The sequence below is a fragment of the Amia ocellicauda genome, chromosome 16 (assembly GCF_036373705.1).
Source record: "Amia ocellicauda isolate fAmiCal2 chromosome 16, fAmiCal2.hap1, whole genome shotgun sequence".
NCBI classification, from domain to species: domain Eukaryota; kingdom Metazoa; phylum Chordata; class Actinopteri; order Amiiformes; family Amiidae; genus Amia; species Amia ocellicauda.
In genome coordinates, this window is record NC_089865.1 from 3,282,236 (window position 1) to 3,303,201 (window position 20,966).

General features: G+C 39.1%; 2 protein-coding genes across 2 annotated transcripts; both read left to right on the forward strand.

The window, feature by feature from the left end:
* The first annotated feature begins 6,489 nt into the window (after positions 1 to 6,489).
* LOC136711372 (C-type lectin BPL-like) lies at positions 6,490 to 10,567 on the forward strand. The gene is made up of 6 exons (XM_066687593.1): positions 6,490 to 6,507; positions 7,303 to 7,372; positions 8,465 to 8,751; positions 9,131 to 9,262; positions 9,702 to 9,807; positions 10,267 to 10,567. The coding sequence occupies exons 2-6, from the start codon at positions 7,315 to 7,317 to the stop codon at positions 10,326 to 10,328; spliced, it is 645 nt and encodes a 214-aa protein (XP_066543690.1). The 5' UTR covers positions 6,490 to 6,507; positions 7,303 to 7,314; the 3' UTR covers positions 10,329 to 10,567.
* Positions 10,568 to 16,684: 6,117 nt separating this feature from the next.
* On the forward strand, positions 16,685 to 20,570 carry LOC136711499 (C-type lectin BPL). The gene is made up of 6 exons (XM_066687808.1): positions 16,685 to 16,774; positions 17,614 to 17,683; positions 18,673 to 18,926; positions 19,023 to 19,154; positions 19,574 to 19,679; positions 20,139 to 20,570. The coding sequence occupies exons 2-6, from the start codon at positions 17,626 to 17,628 to the stop codon at positions 20,198 to 20,200; spliced, it is 612 nt and encodes a 203-aa protein (XP_066543905.1). The 5' UTR covers positions 16,685 to 16,774; positions 17,614 to 17,625; the 3' UTR covers positions 20,201 to 20,570.
* Positions 20,571 to 20,966: the final 396 nt, after the last annotated feature.

Genomic DNA, 20,966 nt, shown 5'->3' on the forward strand with positions numbered 1-20,966 from the left:
GTGGCATTAATTACAGACCCATTTTGTGTGACAGGACTATTCTGGTGTCTTGGGAGTATATAGTCGACTTTATTGAATACATACATAAATTATTACATATTTAAATAAATAAATTAATTAAAAATGCATAAATAAACGTTGAAATTAATTAATACATAAATAAATTTTGAAATATATACTGAAATTTCAACATTTATTATACCATTATGTATTTATTTATTTCAACATGTATTTATTTATTTATTTCAATATATATGTTTTTATGCAATCTTTTCATTGTCAATTATTCATTAATAGACCATTTGATATTGATTCATAGGTTTTGTCCCTCCCTGCCAGGGAAACAGATTCAAACATGCCATTGATCATTTTTCTGTGCTGTGCTTGATTTATGTATTTTTAAATTTATTTTAATATTTATTAATTTATTTAATAAAATCCACAATATGCTTCCAATATCTTCGGTGTAATTAAGTGTTTACACATTAATTGGACTGGCAATAAAGGATCAATCCCACAAAAGTCAATCCCTAATGCTGTTTTCATGTTGTTCTTGGGAAATGGACTCCTGCCTTGTGATCTACTTCAAAAAATGTATTATTGCGTTTGGTGATATGCAGGTTAAGTATCATTTAGAGTTTGTAGCTATACCAGTTGTGCAGTTTAGTTTTTTGATTAGTCTACATGCCCAGTGTGATAGTAAGTAACAGTGTAATGGGCTCGTTGTGTCATGAGTTGGTAGCAATGATGTAATCCTGTTGTTCTGCAAAGATACTATAGCAGGATGTACTGTATATCAGTGGTTCTCAACCCCGGTCCTGGAGGAGCCCACACTGCTGTTCTTTGTTTCAACGGAGCACAATACCACAGTTACGTAAATTACTTAGAACATAAGAAATTAGACAAACGAGATGAGGCCATTCGCCCCATTGTGCTCGTTTGGTGTCCATTAATAACTAAGTGATCAAGGATCCTATCCAGTCTGTTTTTGAATGTTCCCAAATTGTCTCTTCAGCCACATCGCTGGGGAGTTTGTTCAGATTGTGACGCCTCTCTGTGTGAAGAAGTGTCTCCTGTTTTCTGTCTTGAACGCCTTGAAGCCCAATTTCCATTTGTGTCCCCGGGTGCGTGTGTCCCTGCTGATCTGGAAAAGCTCCTCTGGTTTGATGCGGTCGATGCCTTTCATGATTGTGAAGACTTGGATCAAGTCCCCACGTAGTCTCCTCTGTTCCAGGGTGAAAAGGTTCAGTTCCTCAGTCTCTCAGTAGGACGTTCCCTTCAGACCTGGAATAAGTCTGGTTGCTCTCCTCTGAACTGCCTCTAGAGCAGCGATATCTTTCTTGAAGTGTGGAGCCCAGAACTGTCCACAGTATCCAGATGAGCTCTAACTAGTGCATTGTACAGTCTGAACATCACTGCCCTTGTTCTCAATTCTACACTTTTGACAATATACCCTAGCATTGTGTTTGCCTTTTTTATTGCTTCCCCACATTGTTTGGATGGAGAAAGTGAGGAGTCCACAGAGACTCCTAGGTCTTTCTCATGCATTACTTCATCCAGTCCTGTTCCTCCCATAGTGTAATTATAGTGGACATTTTTGTTACCAGTATGTAATACCTTGCACTTGTCCTCATTGAATTTCATCTGCCAGGTGTCGCCCACAACTGAATATTATCTAAGTCCCTTTGAATAGCCTGTGCTGCCAAGATTGAATCTGCTGAGTCACCTATTTTAGTATCATCTGCAAATTTGACAAGTTTGGTAATTATCCCAGAGTCCAGATCATTAATATAGATTAGAAAAAGCAAAGGCCCTAGTACTGATCCCTGTGGAACTCCACTAATAATTAATTAATTAAACCCTTAAATGAAATAATAATTTCCAAAACCAGAACCTTTAATTCTTTTAAACAGTAGGGTTTTATGTATAATGTTGCATAATTAACTTATTGTCTTATTAAGGAACCAAGTTTTTATCAGTTACACAATTTAAAGTGCAATGTAAACAAATTATTACTTAAATTAAAGGTGCAGTTAAGAAATTGAGAGCTCAGTTGGAACAAAAAACAGCAGGGTTGGGGCTCCTCCAGGCCAAGGTTGAGACCCACTGATGTATATAACACGAGTCACCATCATAACGCAGGAGGGTCTGTTGCTGAAAGGGGAGTTCAGTTGTGTGGGTCGCGGTGGAGAAATCCTCTGTGGCTTTTACTTTTTTTTAATGGCCTTTCTAAATGTGCAATATGGCAAAGCCCAATTGTACATATTGTTTTTAACAAATGTATATTTTGTGTAAAGGATTAAGTGTGTAGATACATGTAATCAGAAATTGCCGGTAGGTTTAAACTAAATCAATTAAACCTGACTTTTAGTTAAACCACATCGATTGTATGTATGTATGTATGTATGCATGTATGTGTTTATTGGCGGACTCCAGTGCGAGGTGCAGATTGGAGCAATACAAAAGTGCAATCATTTCAAACCATCATAATACAATTACAGATTTAAAATTACAGAAGTGCAATTAAAATATACGGTTAATATAAAATACAAATCATACATCCTAATAGGTAACACCGACAGACATGATGTGATGATGTTGTTCAGTGGTATGTAACTGGTAATACATTATTATGGCTAATCGTTTTTCTTAAATTATTATATTAGGCTGTGTTTATTGCTCGATGCTTTTGTGGGGACTTCTAATATTGAAGGCTTTTTGCTAATTAGTCTGGGATTGTGAAATGTAGTTATTGGGAGTTAACCTGTCTTATTGCAATGCAAAAAATACTCTTTAAAACTATCTGTTTTGGTGTTCATTTGGGCTTTTACCCTCTTGAGTCTTTTGAGATCTCTTAAATAGGACCTTCCCGGTCAAATAAAGGTGTTATACGTTACCGAAATCCAATTGGCATTAAAATGGGTCAGTTCCAGCGCGTAATTGCGCATAGGCGACTATTCAAGATCTTTCAAAGAAGATACACGACATTCACTGTGAAATGAAAGACATTTGTGAAATAATGCACATCAGATCCTCTACACACTACTCTCGGTTTCAGAAATGGGGAATGCTGCGTTGCCAATATCAAATCTTGAATATAAAACTAACTTAAATCGCCTAATCAACCGACAACCCCAATGTCGTGTCTAGAAAAACCAATACCCAGTAAGTCTTCTTTCTTCACAATAGATTTCTCATCGTAGATCAAATGTAAAACATTTTAATTTACAATTTGATATATATATATATATATATATACATATATATATATATATATATATATATATATATATATATATATATATATATATATATATATATATTTAGCAGTAGGCTTTTTATAATACAATATGAGCTGAAAAAATGCATAAGATATAATTAACTTGATTTATCAAAGTTAATCAAAGTTATCCTTTGTTTTGCAGGTAACCCAATTTTCTCCTACAATATTACAGGATGTTCAGAATTGTCATGACATTGTTTTGTACTTATATAATAATATATAAAATATATAAAAACTAAAACAAAAAGAAAAAACTCTAATATGTCTGTGTACACACATAACAGCCAGCCTTACAATACAATCATATACCTGATAAGGGAACTTAGAGGATGTACTGCAATTGAACTATTGTAGTTACCACACACTTTGTAATACAATTTCATAACGTAACAGTTTTCTGATGTGTTATTTTATTAATCTTTTGGATTACGGCTGATAAGGGGAGAAGCTTCATCATCCTGTGCATATTTCTCAACTGTACATCACGAAGACCACTGCCTTCAGAAATGTCCCTGCTAAAGTATTTTCAACCATAAAAACGTACAAAAAGGCTGACTCATCTCTGCAGCAAAAGTACAAGTGCATTGCAATGATCCCGTTACCTGCACACTCTCTTCCTTAATCAACGTGAAAATAAAGCAACTTGGAGTGACAAACCCCAGCTCATCTCGATGCACACTAGGTAGCAATGTATTTATTCTTGATAAAGGAGAAATGTTGATTGCTTTATTGAATTTTTTCTGGTATGTGACTTTTTCTCATGTAGAGGTTTCAGAAATTCTCACAAACAGAAATTCACAAACAATTAAATCAAGGTTAACCCGGAGCCCTGCTCTCACATTAAGTGAACAACAGAACTACAGATGTGAGTTGGAGAAGCCTTTTTGTATCTTCAGATAGGTTCAATAGGTTGCAGTCTTATCTATCAGAAGTGACTACACTTTGTTAAAATCCAATTGAACAAAATTGTTACTATATACATAAAAATGTACATATGCCTGAGTTTATTCTTGTTGTCGTTGTGTTTGATGTGTTGATTACTGCTGGTCAGCATTCTTCAGGCAACTTTGTTATCAAAGTAATTGTTTTAAGTCCACAATCAAACACCTGTACAGCAGGGTTTCCCAACTGGCAGCCCGCGGGCCAAATCTGCCCGCCAGCAATATTATTTGGCTCCCCAAAGCCCCCTAATATATCACTGTAAACATAACCATGTAATTTCAATAATATCCCCCCCCGCCCTTTGCCTGGTTTGATCCACTGCCTCCACCCAAACCCCCCAAGTGTTCCTTAGCTGGCAAGGTGACAGTGTTTGTGTCCACCGTCTGAAAGGCTAACGTGAGGTCAATCCAGTGAATCGCACCATAGCGATTTCGTTTTATGTTGGAAAGGTTCACACACACACAATAGCTGAACTTGCAGAGCTAGCGAGCAAGCCGATGGAGCAAGATAAACCAAACATTAGCTCGCTGGCACCGGTTCCATTTATGTGGTGTCGTCAAAGATGGAAACTTTGCTCTCTTCAGTTTATTCCAAGATCAGCATGCAGCTGTAGTGCTTCGAAGTCCCTGTGATAAGGTTAGCGATAAACTGAACTCCAAACTGAACAGAACTACACTCTCTTCTACCATTGTCTTAAATATCTTTAATGGTCTCGTTGCAAAAGCTAAATTGTCGCTGGGGGGCTTTGAAGCACCTGTGTGCCGATCTTGGAGTAAACCGACGATAGCAAAGATTATAGCAAACACCACAGAAACGGAATTGGTGCTCACTAGCTCTGCAAATTCAGCTATTTTGGGAAGCCAGCCAATATAAAACAAAAACATGAACTATATTAAAATTACAAAAGGTTGCAGCTTACGTTGTGTAAATGGTGAATACAGCTGTCAACCCTTGTCACTGCAATCCGTTTCACATTTGCTAGCTAACTAGCTAACTAGTAGATCGAAGCCCATTATAGCATGATAGAAGATAATAGATGGTAGAAGCCCATCTCCTACTGTACACTGTATGTGTGTGTGTGTGTGTAGCCAGCCAGACAGACATCAGAGCATTTTTCAGTACACCAAAACACAAAGTAAGAACCCTAGTAGCCTAATATCTCAAAGACTACTTGATCAAATGCTCATAAGAAGAAGTGAAATGCTAATGGAAATGTATATTTAACACATTCCAGCGTAGGCTACGTGTTACAGCACTACTTTTGGTGTCCCCCTCAGGAATTGCTCTTGAGAAAATTTAATGTAATTCTCCTCTCCAATGTTGCTATCAGATTTTCTCCCCTGTTAATATTATATGTGAATTATGTTCTGGCCCGTCGACTATTAGCTCCGAAAAAAATTGGCCCAAGGCACAACCTAAACACAGTAGCTGTATACAACTCCAAGAAGCTAATCATTAAAGTATCCCCAAGAAAGGAGTAAGTGCAAACTAACGATTGCTTTATCGACAAAACATAAATAACAACATCTAACCATTAACAATCTAAAGAATATAAAGAAAATAATACAAGTAATTCATCCCACAACACTCATGTGTCCAAAGCCTCTGTGGAACACCTGTGCATGTCTGATGGCACCCCGGTTTAAAAACACTGAGCTTGAGGACTTGATCAAGACTAACAATGGCACAGGGAGCCAAGGACACAGAAGAAAACTGAGTTTAAAGGCATTCAAAACAGGAAACGGATGACATTTCAAACACAGAGTGGTATATCTGAAACTCCCCAGCCGTGCTGTACAAGCTGACTTCTTGAGATCATTCAAAAACAGACCGGCTGTTTCCCTTTGACCACTAAGTTACTGTAGCCACCAAACAAGCAAGTTGGGTCAAATAATCTCTACTTATTGGTAAACTTTAATCTGTTTTAAATGTAGAGAAAGGAATACTCAATATTCAGATTTGCAGACAATATATTTCAGATTACATTGACTCTACAACTAGGCAACTCAATCATGAACAAAACGTCTGCTCATGAGTTTCTACCATCGATATGAAAGCAGTAGTTTTAGAAAGTACCCCCCCCCGACCCTTTCTCCCCCTCTCTCACACAAGGCATCTGGGTGCAATTATGATAATAAATGCCAGATGAATGTAATATTAACAGAGGAACTGTAATATTCACAGTTTTCATTAAAGTTTACAGAGTTGTCAAAGCTACCTAGTATAAAAGTAAGTACTGTGTTGAGAGAGTGACACATCTTCTCCAGCTCAGCGGGAAACAGGTGAGTACCTCAATTAACTCCTCGATTATGAAGTTAAAGCAGTTAAAGTATAAATCTATAAAACATGAAGAGCTGGTATTACAGAGCCAGATTAGTGCTAGTCTTGGACTGTCCAATGTTATTTTAGGAAGAGTCCTAATCTAGTGCTAATCAAGATCTGTGAACCAGCTATATCTTAGCTTAAATTAAAATTAAATTAAAAGCTAAAATAATTGAAAAATTATTATTATGGAATAAATGAATTGTTTTATTATTTATGTATAAGGCATAATAAGCTTAATTATGTAGAAAATCAATGGATGGCGTTTACATGCTGGTAAATAAGGCATGCCAATACAGATACTGTGTCTAGGGCTGTTTGCAGTTTAAATAGATTTTGGTTTATATCTGAATACTAATAAAATAAATCAATACAAACTGATCATAAAGGTCTAAAGCATTAATTGTTAAATTCCTGTAGTATCAACCGACGCTACAACTGTAACCCAGATGTGCCACCCGAGAAAAATAATGCCTATTTACCAGCATGTAAACACACCCATTGTTCCCAATCTTTCACGCAGTTCGGATCAAATTATCGAATTAAAATCTGCACGACCAAGTAGTAGTGTTATATTAAGCAAAATAATAATAATAAGATGCTTGAAAAACATATATTACTGCTTGTTCTTTCTAATGCTAATTGTATTGTTCTCTTTGACTAACACTGTTAAGCGCAGACTACACAGAATCATAATCTTTGTGAGGGTGTTGATGTGAGAATGCATATCTCTCATGTTCGTTCTCTGTCTACAGGGTTTACACACGATGAAGGCTGTCATCGCACTTTGCATCCTTGGCTGTTTGGGGATTGCATTCGCCTCAGGTATGTTGCAGTCAGCCCCGGCTCCTGAGGGGCCCAATAAGACTAACAGTGGGGCCACAACATGTCTGCTACAAGTCTGACATAAATAAATACTTACATACTCATATAAATACACACATAAAGCAAGTGATAGTGAAATACGTCATGTTTGATTACACATATAGTCCTTGTAAGGTTTATAGAGTCAAGGCAGTATATGATGATATTGATGTTGAAGCACTGTATCATGACAGTGTGTGTCTTATTACATATACATTGTACTTTAGTCTTTGTATGACCTTAATCTAATAATTCTTAGGTCTAGGATGTTGTGATAGTTAAGGAAATAAATAATTATAATTTAGATGTTTATTTTGATTAAGGTCTTTACCCCAGTGAACCTCAGGAAAATGTTTAGGCCTACATCCCCCCATGTACCAAGCATTGTCAATATATTTACATCCTGCAAAATACATGGAGAATGCTTGGTACATGGGGGGATGTAGGTTTTAACCTTTTCCCGATTCAGTTATGTTTTTGGGAAATAAAATACGTAGTTTCTGTAGCAAAATAATCCCCACATCTTAAAAATGTTATATATTTTGGAATAAATATGAAAAGGTTACACATTTGTTTTGCATATAGGCTACATGTACAACATCTGCATTGGATATCTAAAAAACAAGCAAACAGACAAACAAGTATATAAATAAATAAAACACGATAGGTACAGTCAAGAGTAAAAAATGGAGAAGAGTTTAGGAGTAAACTGAGGAGTAAACAGAGGAGTTTATCTTTTAATTGAAATCTGACAGTTCAAATTTAAGTTTGGAAAAGCTGGGTGACTGGACACAGCCCTATAAAACTTGAGTAATGTTTTGAATTAGTATTGTATTGTATTGTATTGTATTGTATTTAATATTAATTGTATTACTGAGCTAAAAAGTATATTTATCTGTGTATTTATCTGGATCTGTCTATCTGTCTGTCACATAGGCAGTCGCATATTTTAGAAGATTATATGTCGCTTTAGGTAACATTAATGTTATGTGTTCGATGATACATTTAATCTTCTGTTGCTTCTGCTTCTTCGTGTGTCTCTCTTCTCTCCAGCTCTCCCAGCTCTCCCAGATCTTCCAGATATCCCAGATGATCTCGATAATCTAGATACTGATACCGATACCGATACCGATACTGATACTGATACTGATACCGGTACCGGTACCGGTACTGACGTCGACGTTGCCGTTGATGTTGGTGTGGATGATGATGTTGAAGTGACTGACTGGGAGTCCTACTGCCCCGCTGCCTTCCCCGGGCTGTGCGAGAGCAAGACTATCTCCAATGGGAGCTGCCATTTCCGATTCTTCGCATATCGCGCCACGTTCCATTGGGCAGAGGTATATCCCTTAATATTCACATATGTATATCCCGTTGATATACATATGTGAATCATTAGAACAATATAGTTGGTTAACAGCACTAAAAACAGGTGAATGATTTTAAGACAACTGTTGTTGCGTTCTTCCTGAGATTAAAGGTTTCCACCTCGGCGCACTGCTCATGATTATGTAGATTAATACATTTACGGGGAGCTGCACTTGCAGGGTCTGGGGATATAATACATTCATGAATAAATAAATACATTCTGCCGATGCACTCTCTGTGAATTGTGAATCCTTCTCGATCCAGATTTGGGGGTTCACACAATTTCTACACTCTTTAAAAAGTGTATAAATGATATGTGTATGCTCTCTCTCTCTCTCTCTCTCCGTACAGTATTACTGCAGGCACCTACGTGGGCACTTGGCTTCCGTGCACAACGCTTACACCAACAGACTCCTCGTCTGCGCCTCCACCTACTGCAACCACCGGTACCCAGTGTGGATCGGCGCCTTCCGCCGTGGCAGGGTGAGAAACAGTCTGTGAATGGACGATGCTCTCCTGCAGGGCGGCGGTGTTGTCTCAGGGGAAAAGCAGGCCTCTGTGTCCAGATGAGCTCTATACATTACGGTGAAAACACACAGCTGGTCTTTCAGGTGACAGTCAGGCAGCCAAAGCACTAAAGGTTTCACAGTCCTGCAGGAAATGCCCAGCAATCGCCCCAGTCAGAGCCGCAGTACAAAGCACTTTAAAATGTGAAATTGTAGTCACTTATGTAGTCTCATGGTGGGTGACAATTGTCCCAGTACATCAGATAGGATTTAATGTTTCTTTTGAGAAAGAAGCGTGTTCTGCCCTTCAGGTGAATGGGGAATTGGCTGAAGACTTGACCTTATTAGACAATTGATTTGAAAAATTACAACAACATGTTAATCTTTCCATTGTGTTTGATGCATGTGCACTTCAGTGGGGTAGGTTTCATTGGACCGACGGATCGTGCTGGAACTACAGCAGCTGGGCTTGTGGCAGGCCTACTCACACTTGCAACAGCTGTGTGGTCATGAACTTGTATGGTAAGTGTGTCCCCACAAGTCTCCTACTGTTAATAATCTATAATATCAGTGTTGATCCTGAGCTCAGCGTTTCTGCTCGACCGGGTTCCAGAGCAAGACGTGTTCAGACATGAATAGTATGTATTTTGGTCCCAAGAACACGCTTTTACCAGCAGATAAAATCCTCTCTCATGTTTTATTGAAGAAGAGGTGCGAGAGCAGTACATATTACTGATTAAAACTGACCAAATCTGCATTGATAGTGGTACGGAGATGGAGAGCAGCCTTGAGAGCATGTTTAGGTTTTATGAATTGATTTGTTGCACAGACGAACACACCCTGAGATGACCTCAGTGCAGTGATGTGAAGTCTGATGGATGGCTGCCTCTCTCAGCATTTATAGTTTCTAAGAGCGGAGAGTCACTCTCTTCATTTCCCAGCCTGTTTCTTTTGCTTTATTTTGTACCAACTGTTTTTCAGGTGTTGGAAGATGGAGTAACCAGAACTGCTGCACAGCGAATGCTTTTGTGTGTCAATACTAATCGAAAGAGAGAAACGCTTCTGCTGCGAAGCTTCAGCTGAGAGCTTTGGTCCGGTGACCCTGCTGCAGCCTTCAGGAAAACAAAGCCTCTTTTCCACTGAACAGCTGGCCGGTCTGGGCAAGGTGGGCTGAGATATGTCTGCCTGTGTCCAAACCACATTATTCTCAGGTCCAATAGGGTCTTTCTGTCTGAATGGCAAAGGATGTCGATATTGTTTGGTGTTTTTTTTTTTTTTTCCCAGAAAGTACAATAATAATATTTAGAAGGAAAATAATACTAACTAACATTTGTTAATCAGCACAAAATTGTGAATAATATGAAGAACAGTAGAAAGAGGTCTGTTTGCTGCCACTTTGCTTCTGCAATGCATAATGATGCAATAAAGAGCTTCTGAAGAACATTCAAAATCAGTTGTCCGTCTCTTTACTTGGTTATATTGCCTTTTCATTAAAATGTTTCTTCTGTATTATTTCAATGTGGTTTCATTTTAATATGAAATAGACAGATATACAGATAGGCCACATGCATGTTGTACTTCCCCAAACAGCGGGCGACTACAAGATTCATTCCATGTAATGATTAAAAATAAATGAATATATACTGGACACAAACATAAGTGCAACATGTCAAGTATCAGTCCCTTGTTTCATGAGCTGAAATAAAGGATCCCATAAATCTTACATACGCTCAAAATGCTCATTACTCTCAAATTGTGTGCATGCATTTGTTGACATCCCTGTTAGTGAGCGTTTCTCCTTTGCCCAGCTAATCCATTCACCTGACAGGGGTGGCACATCAAGAAGCTGATTAAACAGCATGATCATCACACAGGTGCACCTAGTGCTGGGCACAATATACACTCACCTAAAGGATTATTAGGAACACCATACTAATACTGTGTTTGACCCCCTTTCGCCTTCAGAACTGCCTTAATTCTACGTGGCATTGATTCAACAAGGTGCTGAAAGCATTCTTTAGAAATGTTGGCCCATATTGATAGGATAGCATCTTGCAGTTGATGGAGATTTGAGGGATGCACATCCAGGGCACGAAGCTCCCGTTCCACCACATCCCAAAGATGCTCTATTGGGTTGAGACCTGGTGACTGTGGGGGCCAGTTTAGTACAGTGAACTCATTGTCATGTTCAAGAAACCAATTTGAAATGATTGGACCTTTGTGACATGGTGCATTATCCTGCTGGAAGTAGCCATCAGTGGATGGGTACATGGTGGTCATAAAGGGATGGACATGGTCAGAAACAATGCTCAGGTAGGCCGTGGCATTTAAACGATGCCCAATTGGCACTAAGGGGCCTAAAGTGTGCCAAGAAAACATCCCCCACACCATTACACCACCACCACCAGCCTGCACAGTGGTAACAAGGCATGATGGATCCATGTTCTCATTCTGTTTACGCCAAATTCTGACTCTACCATCTGAATGTCTCAACAGAAATCGAGACTCATCAGACCAGGCAACATTTTTCCAGTCTTCAACTGTCCAATTTTGGTGAGCTTGTGCAAATTGTAGCCTCTTTTTCCTATTTGTAGTGGAGATGAGTGGTACCCGGTGGGGTCTTCTGCTGTTGTAGCCCATCCGCCTCAAGGTTGTACGTGTTGTGGCTTCACAAATGCTTTGCTGCATACCTCGGTTGTAACGAGTGGTTATTTCAGTCAAAGTTGCTCTTCTATCAGCTTCAATCAGTCAGCCCATTCTCCTCTGACCTCTAGCATCAACAAGGCATTTTCGCCCACAGGACTGCCGCATACTGGATGTTTTTCCCTTTTCACACCATTCTTTGTAAACCCTAGAAATGGTTGTGCGTGAAAATCCCAGTAACTGAGCAGATTGTGAAATACTCAGACCGGCCCGTCTGGCACCAACAACCATGCCACGCTCAAAATTGCTTAAATCACCTTTCTTTCCCATTCAGACATTCAGTTTGGAGTTCAGGAGATTGTCTTGACCAGGACCACACCCCTAAATGCATTGAAGCAACTGCCATGTGATTGGTTGTTTAGATAATTGCATTACTGAGAAATTGAACAGGTGTTCCTAATAATCCTTTAGGTGAGTGTAAGGCCACTGTAAAATGTGCAGTTTTGTCACACAATACAATGCCACAGATGTCTCAGGTTTTGGGGGAGCAGTGATTGGCAATGATCGCTGCAGGAATGTCCACTAGAGTTAGTCCCCAGTTAGTGCGCTGCTTTCAGTTCGTGACAATTGACCCATATGGACCAAACACGATTTACACTTTGTGAACAAAAACACTCCCAGTTCGGATCCCAAGCTTAAACAAAAGGTGTTTATAGCAATATAGTAATTTCTGTACCTTTTAAAGCACAAAAACACATTTATTCTCTCCTGTGGCAGGAATTACAGCCCCATTTTGTAACAGGACTATTCTGGTGTTGTGTGCAGACTGTGTTCGATGCAATTAAGTGTTTACACATTAATTGGACTGGAAATTAAGGATGGGGAGTCAATACCAAAAAGTCACATTTAAGGATGGGCGGTCAACCCCACAAATGGCGATCCCTAATGCTGATTCATCACAATTTGGGAAATTATATTCTTGTGGAGTGGACTCCAGCCTTGGGGTCTATACTACATATTCTGTCTGCATATGGCATTTTTACGCTTTGTGTAAATGATTGTGGAAATGTTATTGTGGATGGTGATATGCAGGTTAGTATCATTGAGAGTCTGTAGCTAAAGCAGATGTACAATTTAGTTTTATGATTAGTCTACGTGCTCAGTCAGTGATAGTAAGTTACAGTGTAATGGGCTCGTCTTGTCGTGAGCTGGTTGTAATGATCTAATCTTGTAGTTCTGCAAAGTTACTATAGCAGCATGTACTTTATATCAGGGGTTCTCAACCCCGGTCCTGGAGGAGCCCCTACCCAGCCGAGCTCTCAATTACCCAATTGAACCTTTAATTGAAGACAATTTACTAAACAGAACCTTAAGATTATTTTAAACAGTAGGGGTTTTATATATGTCACTGTTTCATCTCACACATCCCATAATTCCCAAGTTAACCACCAGAGAGTCACATTCATCAGCCACTCCCACAATGACACAATCAACATTCCTCAACACCATGTGCACTTGCTCAATCATCCTCAGCTCCCATTGGACCAGCACTCTCCATCATGGCTCTCTGCCTGCTACACATATAAACCCCTCTGTGACTTCCTATCACTGCTAAGTCTGGTCAACTTTGCTGTTAGACTGTGAAGCAGTTGCCTGTACTTTTGTGATCCACGGCCATCACCTGTACTTTTGACCACTGATTGCTGGGTTGGGTTGGGTTGTCCTTACTAGTCGGTTTGCTTAATTTCTGACCTCCTGCTTGCCTTAATGAGCATGCCTTCTGGATTCTACTGTTTGGTGGCATTGACCCCAGCCTGCTCTCTCTGCACCTGGGTTCCCTCCATGGCAGTGCTTTGTTGCAGACTTAGCCTGAAAATGGACCCAGCGGAGATGTAGAGTATCACAACCTTCTTGGCAGCTCAGGATGCTGGCTTAAAATTTCACAACACAAAGCTACAAAAGATTGCTGATGTCCTCAGTCAACTGCGGCAAGGAACACCGCTGAGCGTGGTACCTGCACCCCCTCCTGCAACCGTTGTGGCTCCCCCCACAGTGCCTGTAGCAACACCATGGTGTGTTCACCTCACTAGATGAAATTCAGTGTGGACAAGTGCAAGGTATTACATACTGGTAACAAAAAAGTCCCCTATAATTACACTATGGGAGGAATAGAATTGTAAAAGTAATGCATGAGACCACTTTCCTCATCCAAACAATGTGGGGAAACCATAAAAAAAAAAAAGGTGGCAAACGCAATGCTAGGGTATATTGTCAAAAGTGTAGAATTGAGAACAAGGACAGTGATGTTCAGACTGTACAATGCACTAGTTAGAGCTCATCTGTATACTGTGGACAGTTCTGGGCTCCACACTTCAAGAAAGATATCGCTGCTCTAGAGGCAGTTCAGAGGAGAGCAACCAGACTTATTCCAGGTCTGAAGGGAACGTCCTACTGAGAGACTGAGGACCTGAACCTTTTCACCCTGGAACAGAGGAGACTACGTGGGGACTTGAGGAGCTTTTCCAGATCAGCAGGGACACACGCACCCGGGACACAAATGGAAATTGGGCTTCAAGGCATTCAAGACAGAAAACAGGAGACACTTCTTCACACAGAGAGGCGTCACAATCTGAACAAACTCCCCAGCGATGTGGCTGAAGAGACAATTTGGGAACATTCAAAAACAGACTGGATAGGATCCTTGATCACTTAGTTATTAATGGACACCAAACGAGCACGATGGGACGAATGGGCTCCTCTTGATTGTGAACTTTGTTCTTAAATCAATGTGGGAGTCAATGTGAATAAATAACATAATTGGTGATTTAGGAGCTAATTAACACTGACACTTTCTCCCTAAATCCCAACAATTACATTCATTACATTCCCCAAAACAATGTTAATTGTACTGCTTAGTTTCAGGTATTTACAAATTCAATATATATAAATTCACTAAGGAAAGGGGAGCACCCCTTCACAGCTAGCTTGTTATACAACAATTATTTTTTCTTCTCCACCTTAATCTTTAAGGAGCTGTAATTCAAATAGGCCTAACTGGTCATTACATTTATTTAAATAGCCTGTAAGCAAGATCAAACACAGTACATTTTCCAAGAGCCTAGGAATAATATATACCCTTATCAGGTATACGCTTTTACTGTAAGGTTGGCTGTTATACTTGTACACAGACATCATATATCTTTTTTAATAAGTGCTAGACTTACAATAAAAGCATATACATGATAAAGGAAAATAGAGGATGTACTGCAGTAGGACTATTGTAGTTACCACACACTTTGTAAAAAGATTTCACAACGTAACCGTTTTCTGATGTGTTATTTTATTCATCTTTTAGATAATGGGTGAGAAGGAGGGAAGCTTATTTCACTGTCCTGTGCATATTTCTCAACTGGACATCGTGAAGACCACTGCCTTCAGAAATGTCCCTGATAAAGTGTTTTCAACCATAAGAACAGACAAAAAGGCTGACTGACCTCTGCCCCAAAACGACCAGAATATGGTCCACTGCAATGATCCCATTACAGAAAAGCTGCGCTGTGTGACTATACTTAATCACTTACAACATAAAGGTGCACCTTACAATCCGATTAGTGTTTAATTGATCTAAAACCAATCCATGCAAGTGTTCTGACTGTCAATGGCTTTTATTTATTCTGACTAGTTCACATGAACCCAGTGAACTAGTCTACATCAGCCCCTGAGACATAAAGGACATAAGCAAGAAAGTTTACAAATGAGAAGAGGCCATTCGACCTATGCACAATTATACAACGCTTTTTTTATCTGATCATTTCTTGCGGAATTGGAATTTCAGTTACGTGTATTTAATATGTAGTATCTGAATTGAAGCCTGGTACCTCACTTTAAAGTGTTGTGTGGCCTCCTGCCCCCCCCACCTGCACACTCTCCCCTTTAATAAACGTGAAAATAAAGCAACTTGGAGTGAGAAACCCCAGCTCATCTGGATGCACACTAGTTTGACCCTGGTAGCAATGTATTTATTCTTGATAAAGAAGAAATGCTTATTGCTTTATTAGAGGTCTGTAGAGGTTTCAGAAATTCTCAAGTTTATTATAAATAAATACAGGTTAATTATTTTAAGTCCTTGACCAAATACCTGTCCCTCAAAACACACAACCTTTATAATAACCTAGACAATAGCTGTGTACAACTCCAAGAAACTAATCATTAAAGTTTCCCCACAAAGGAATAAGTGCAAACTCATGTTTGATTTATAGACAAAAATTGAATTAGCAAAATGATACCATTATCAATCTAATGAATATAAAGAAAATATTTACACACTTTTTCCACACAGAGTGGTATATCTGAAACTCCCCAGCCGTGCTGTACAAGCTGACTTCTTGAGATCATTCAAAAACAGACCGGCTGTTTCCCTTTGACCACTAAGTTACTGTAGCCACCAAACAAGCAAGTTGGGTCAAATAATCTCTACTTATTGGTAAACTTTCATCTGTTTTAAATGTAGAGAAAGGAATACTCAATATTCAGATTTGCAGACAATATATTTCAGATTACATTGACTCTACAACTAGGCAACTCAATCATGAACAAAACGTCTGCTCATGAGTTTCTACCATCGATATGAAAGCAGTAGTTTTAGAAAGTACCCCCCCCCGACCCTTTCTCCCCCTCTCTCTGGGTGGTACCATGTTAGCAAACCTCAGGTTAGTGAAATAATAACAGAGGAACTGTAATATTCACAGTTTTCATTAAAGTTTACAGAGTTGTCAAAGCTACCTAGTATAAAAGTAAGTACTGTGTTGAGAGAGTGACACATCTTCTCCAGCTCAGCGGGAAACAGGTGAGTACCTCAATTAACTCCTCGATTATGAAGTTAAAGCAGTTAAAGTATAAATCTATAAAACATGAAGAGCTGGTATTACAGAGCCAGATTAGCACTAGTCTTGGACTGTCCAATGTTATTTTAGGAAGAGTCCTAATCTAGTGCTAATCAAGGTCTGTGAACCAGCTATATCTTAGCTGTTTTATTATATATATATATATATATATATATACACACACATATATATATATATATACACACACACACATATATATATATATATATATATATATATATATATATATATATATATATATATATATCCCCTTCATATTTTATTTATGAACGGAATATATAATACATGAGAGGACAACAAATTATTATCATGGAATAAATTGATTGTTTTATTATTTATGTATAAGGCATAATAAGCTTAATTATGTAGAAAATCAAAGGTTCTCAGGATGTCTGCGGTGTTTACATGCTGGTAAATAAGGCATGCCAATACAGATACTGTGTCTAGGGCTTTTTGCAGTTTAAATAGATTTTGGTTTATGTCTGAATACTAATCAAATAACATTAATACAAACAGATCATAAAGGTGTTTAATTCATGTCCTATAAACTGAGGCTACAAGTGTAACCCAGACGTACCACCTGATAAAGAGGTGACAATTTACCAGTATGTAAATAAGACTAAATTGCTTGAAAAACATATATTACTGCTTGTTCTTTCTAATGCTAATTGTATTGTTCTCTTTGACTAACACTGTTAAGCGCAGACTACACAGAATCATAGTCTTTGTGAGGGTGTTGATGTGAGAATGCATATCTCTCATGTTCGTTGTCTGTCTACAGGGTTTACACACGATGAAGGCTGTCATCGCACTTTGCATCCTCGGCTGTTTGGGGATTGCATTCGCCTCAGGTATGTTGCAGTCAGCCCCGGCTCCTGAGGGGCCCAATAAGACTAACAGTGGGGCCACAACATGTCTGCTACAAGTCTGACATAAATAAATACTTACATACTTACATAAATAATAGATTTTTATTTGTTTTAAGGTCTTAACCCCCATGAACCTCAGGAAATGTTCAAATTAACATTCCCCCATGTACCAAGCATTGTCAATATATTTACAGCCTGCAAAATACACGGACAATGCTTGGCACATGGGGGAATGTAGGTTTGAACCTTTTTCAGATTCAACTGTGTTACTGGGAAAATTAAATATTTAGTTTCCTTATCAAGACAATCCCCAAGTCTTAAACATGTTACATGCTTTCAGCATTGTATGTAAAATGTTATTTTATTTGGAAGAAAGATGAAGAGCAAATGGGTACAACGTCTGCCTTGGCTATCTAAAAAACAAACAAACAAACAAACAAAAAAACAATCAAATAAATAAAATAAATAAATAAACATAGGTACCAGTCAATACTGAAAAAAATCCAAAACACTGAGGAGTTAATTATATCGTTAAAGTTCAACATTCAATTGGAATCTGACATTTAAAACGTTTTAAATATTTAAAGTTTAAAATATTTGGAAAAGCTGGGTAAACATTTTGTATTTTTTTAACTAGAATGTATATGCTTTGTATTTGATACTAATTGTACTACTGAACTTTTGAAATGCTTTAATTGAAATTTGTATTGATCTGTATTTCTGCACTTTTGTAATTCTACTGCCACTGGGGGGGAATGACATTTGGTTCACTGTATATGGTGGCAATATATTTCTAAAAAGTATTTCTATCCGTCTGTGTGTCTAGATCTGTCTATCTGTCTGTCACATAGGCAGTCACATATTTTAGAAGATTGCATGTCGCTTTAGGTAACATTAATGTTATGTGTCTAATGATATATTTAATTGTCTTCCTTTGCTTCTGCTTCTTCGTGTGTCTCACTCCTCTCCAGCTCCTCCAGCTCTTCCAGATGATCTAGATAATCTAGATAATCTGGATACCGATACCGATACTGATACCGGTACCGGTACTGGTACTGACGTCGACGTTGCTGTTGATGTTGGTGTGGATGATGATGTTGAAGTGACTGACTGGGAATCCTACTGCCCCGCTGCCTTCCCCGGGCTGTGCGAGAGCAAGACTATCTCCAATGGGAGCTGCCATTTCCGATTCTTCGCACATCGCGCCACATTCCGCTGGGCTGAGGTGAGGGATTGATATATACATATTATCCAAATGCTCTAGGGAGGGTTTATTTGTCCAAAAAATTGTATAAATGATCTGCTCTCTCTCTCTGTACAGCATCGCTGCAGGCACCTACGTGGGCACTTGGCTTCCGTGCACAACGCTTACACCAACAGACTCCTCGTCTGCGCCTCCACCTACTGCAACCACCGGTACCCAGTGTGGATCGGCGCCTTCCGCCGTGGCAGGGTGAGAAACAGTCTGTGAATGGACGATGCTCTCCTGCAGGGCGGCGGTGTTGTCTCAGGGGAAAAGCAGGCCTCTGTGTCCAGATGAGCTCTATACATTACGGTGAAAACACACAGCTGGTCTTTCGGGTGACAGTCAGGCAGCCAAAGCACTAAAGGTTTCACAGTCCTGCAGGAAATGCCCAGCAATCGCCCCAGTCAGAGCCGCAGTACAAAGCACTTTAAAATGTGAAATTGTAGTCACTTATGTAGTCTCATGGTGGGTGACAATTGTCCCAGTACATCAGATAGGATTTAATGTTTCTTTTGAGAAAGAAGCGTGTTCTGCCCTTCAGGTGAATGGGGAATTGGCTGAAGACTTGAAATTTACTACAACAACATGTTAATCTTTCCATTGTGTTTGATGCATGTGCACTTCAGTGGGGTAGGTTTCATTGGACCGACGGATCGTGCTGGAACTACAGCAGCTGGGCTTGTGGCAGGCCTACTCACACTTGCAACAGCTGTGTGGTCATGAACTTGTATGGTAAGTGTGTCCCCACAAGTCTCCTACTGTTAATAATCTATAATATCAGTGTTGATCCTGAGCTCAGCGTTTCTGCTCGACCGGGTTCCAGAGCAAGACGTGTTCAGACATGAATAGTATGTATTTTGGTCCCAAGAACACGCTTTTACCAGCAGATAAAATCCTCTCTCATGTTTTATTGAAGAAGAGGTGCGAGAGCAGTACATATTACTGATTAAAACTGACCAAATCTGCATTGATAGTGGTACGGAGATGGAGAGCAGCCTTGAGAGCATGTTTAGGTTTTATGAATTGATTTGTTGCACAGACGAACACACCCTGAGATGACCTCAGTGCAGTGATGTGAAGTCTGATGGATGGCTGCCTCTCTCAGCATTTATAGTTTCTAAGAGCGGAGAGTCACTCTCTTCATTTCCCAGCCTGTTTCTTTTGCTTTATTTTGTACCAACTGTTTTTCAGGTGTTGGAAGATGGAGTAACCAGAACTGCTGCACAGCGAATGCTTTTGTGTGTCAATACTAATCGAAAGAGAGAAACGCTTCTGCTGCGAAGCTTCAGCTGAGAGCTTTGGTCCGGTGACCCTGCTGCAGCCTTCAGGAAAACAAAGCCTCTTTTCCACTGAACAGCTGGCCGGTCTGGGCAAGGTGGGCTGAGATATGTCTGCCTGTGTCCAAACCACATTATTCTCAGGTCCAGCTGAATCTGGTTATTATTTTCGTAACAATATGGGACAAAAAATAGAGAGAGACAAATATGGGATTTATTAGTAAATATCAGTTCAGGATTTACAAAGTACTAACTCTTGCCAATAGGGTCTGTCTATCCAGATGGTAAATGGACATCATTTCTTTTTATATTGCTCAAAAAGTACAATAATATTTTGAAGGAAAATCATAGTCTGATACATTTGTTAATCAGCACAAAATTGTGAATAATATGAAGAACAGTAGAAAGAGGTCTGTTTGCTGCCACCTTGCTTTTGCAATGCGTAATGATGCAATAAAGAGCTTCCAAAGAACAAAATCAGTTGTCCGTCTCTTTATTTGGATATGTTGCCTTTTAATTTAAATGTTTCTTCTGTATTTCAATGTGATTTCATTTTAATATGAAATAGTCAGATATATAGACAGGCCACATGCATTTTGTACTTCTCCAAACAACTGTATAAAGAAAGAGCGACTACAAGATTCATTCTGTGTAATATTCAAAAATGAATTAATATATACTGGACAAAAACATGTGCAACATGTCAAGTGTCTGTCCTGTGTTTCATGAGCTGAAATAAAGG

What these genes read in the sequence shown, in the direction of transcription:
- LOC136711372 (XM_066687593.1), top strand. Translation starts at nt 7,315, where the DNA reads ATGAAGGCTGTCATCGCACTTTGCATCCTTGGCTGTTTGGGGATTGCA. An exon ending in GCGCCTTCCGCCGTGGCAGG is followed by an intron (nt 9,263 to 9,701) that starts GTGAGAAACAGT and finishes TGTGCACTTCAG; the next exon opens with TGGGGTAGGTTTCATTGGAC. An exon ending in TGTGGTCATGAACTTGTATG is followed by an intron (nt 9,808 to 10,266) that starts GTAAGTGTGTCC and finishes ACTGTTTTTCAG; the next exon opens with GTGTTGGAAGATGGAGTAAC.
- LOC136711499 (XM_066687808.1), top strand. Translation starts at nt 17,626, where the DNA reads ATGAAGGCTGTCATCGCACTTTGCATCCTCGGCTGTTTGGGGATTGCA. An exon ending in GCGCCTTCCGCCGTGGCAGG is followed by an intron (nt 19,155 to 19,573) that starts GTGAGAAACAGT and finishes TGTGCACTTCAG; the next exon opens with TGGGGTAGGTTTCATTGGAC. An exon ending in TGTGGTCATGAACTTGTATG is followed by an intron (nt 19,680 to 20,138) that starts GTAAGTGTGTCC and finishes ACTGTTTTTCAG; the next exon opens with GTGTTGGAAGATGGAGTAAC.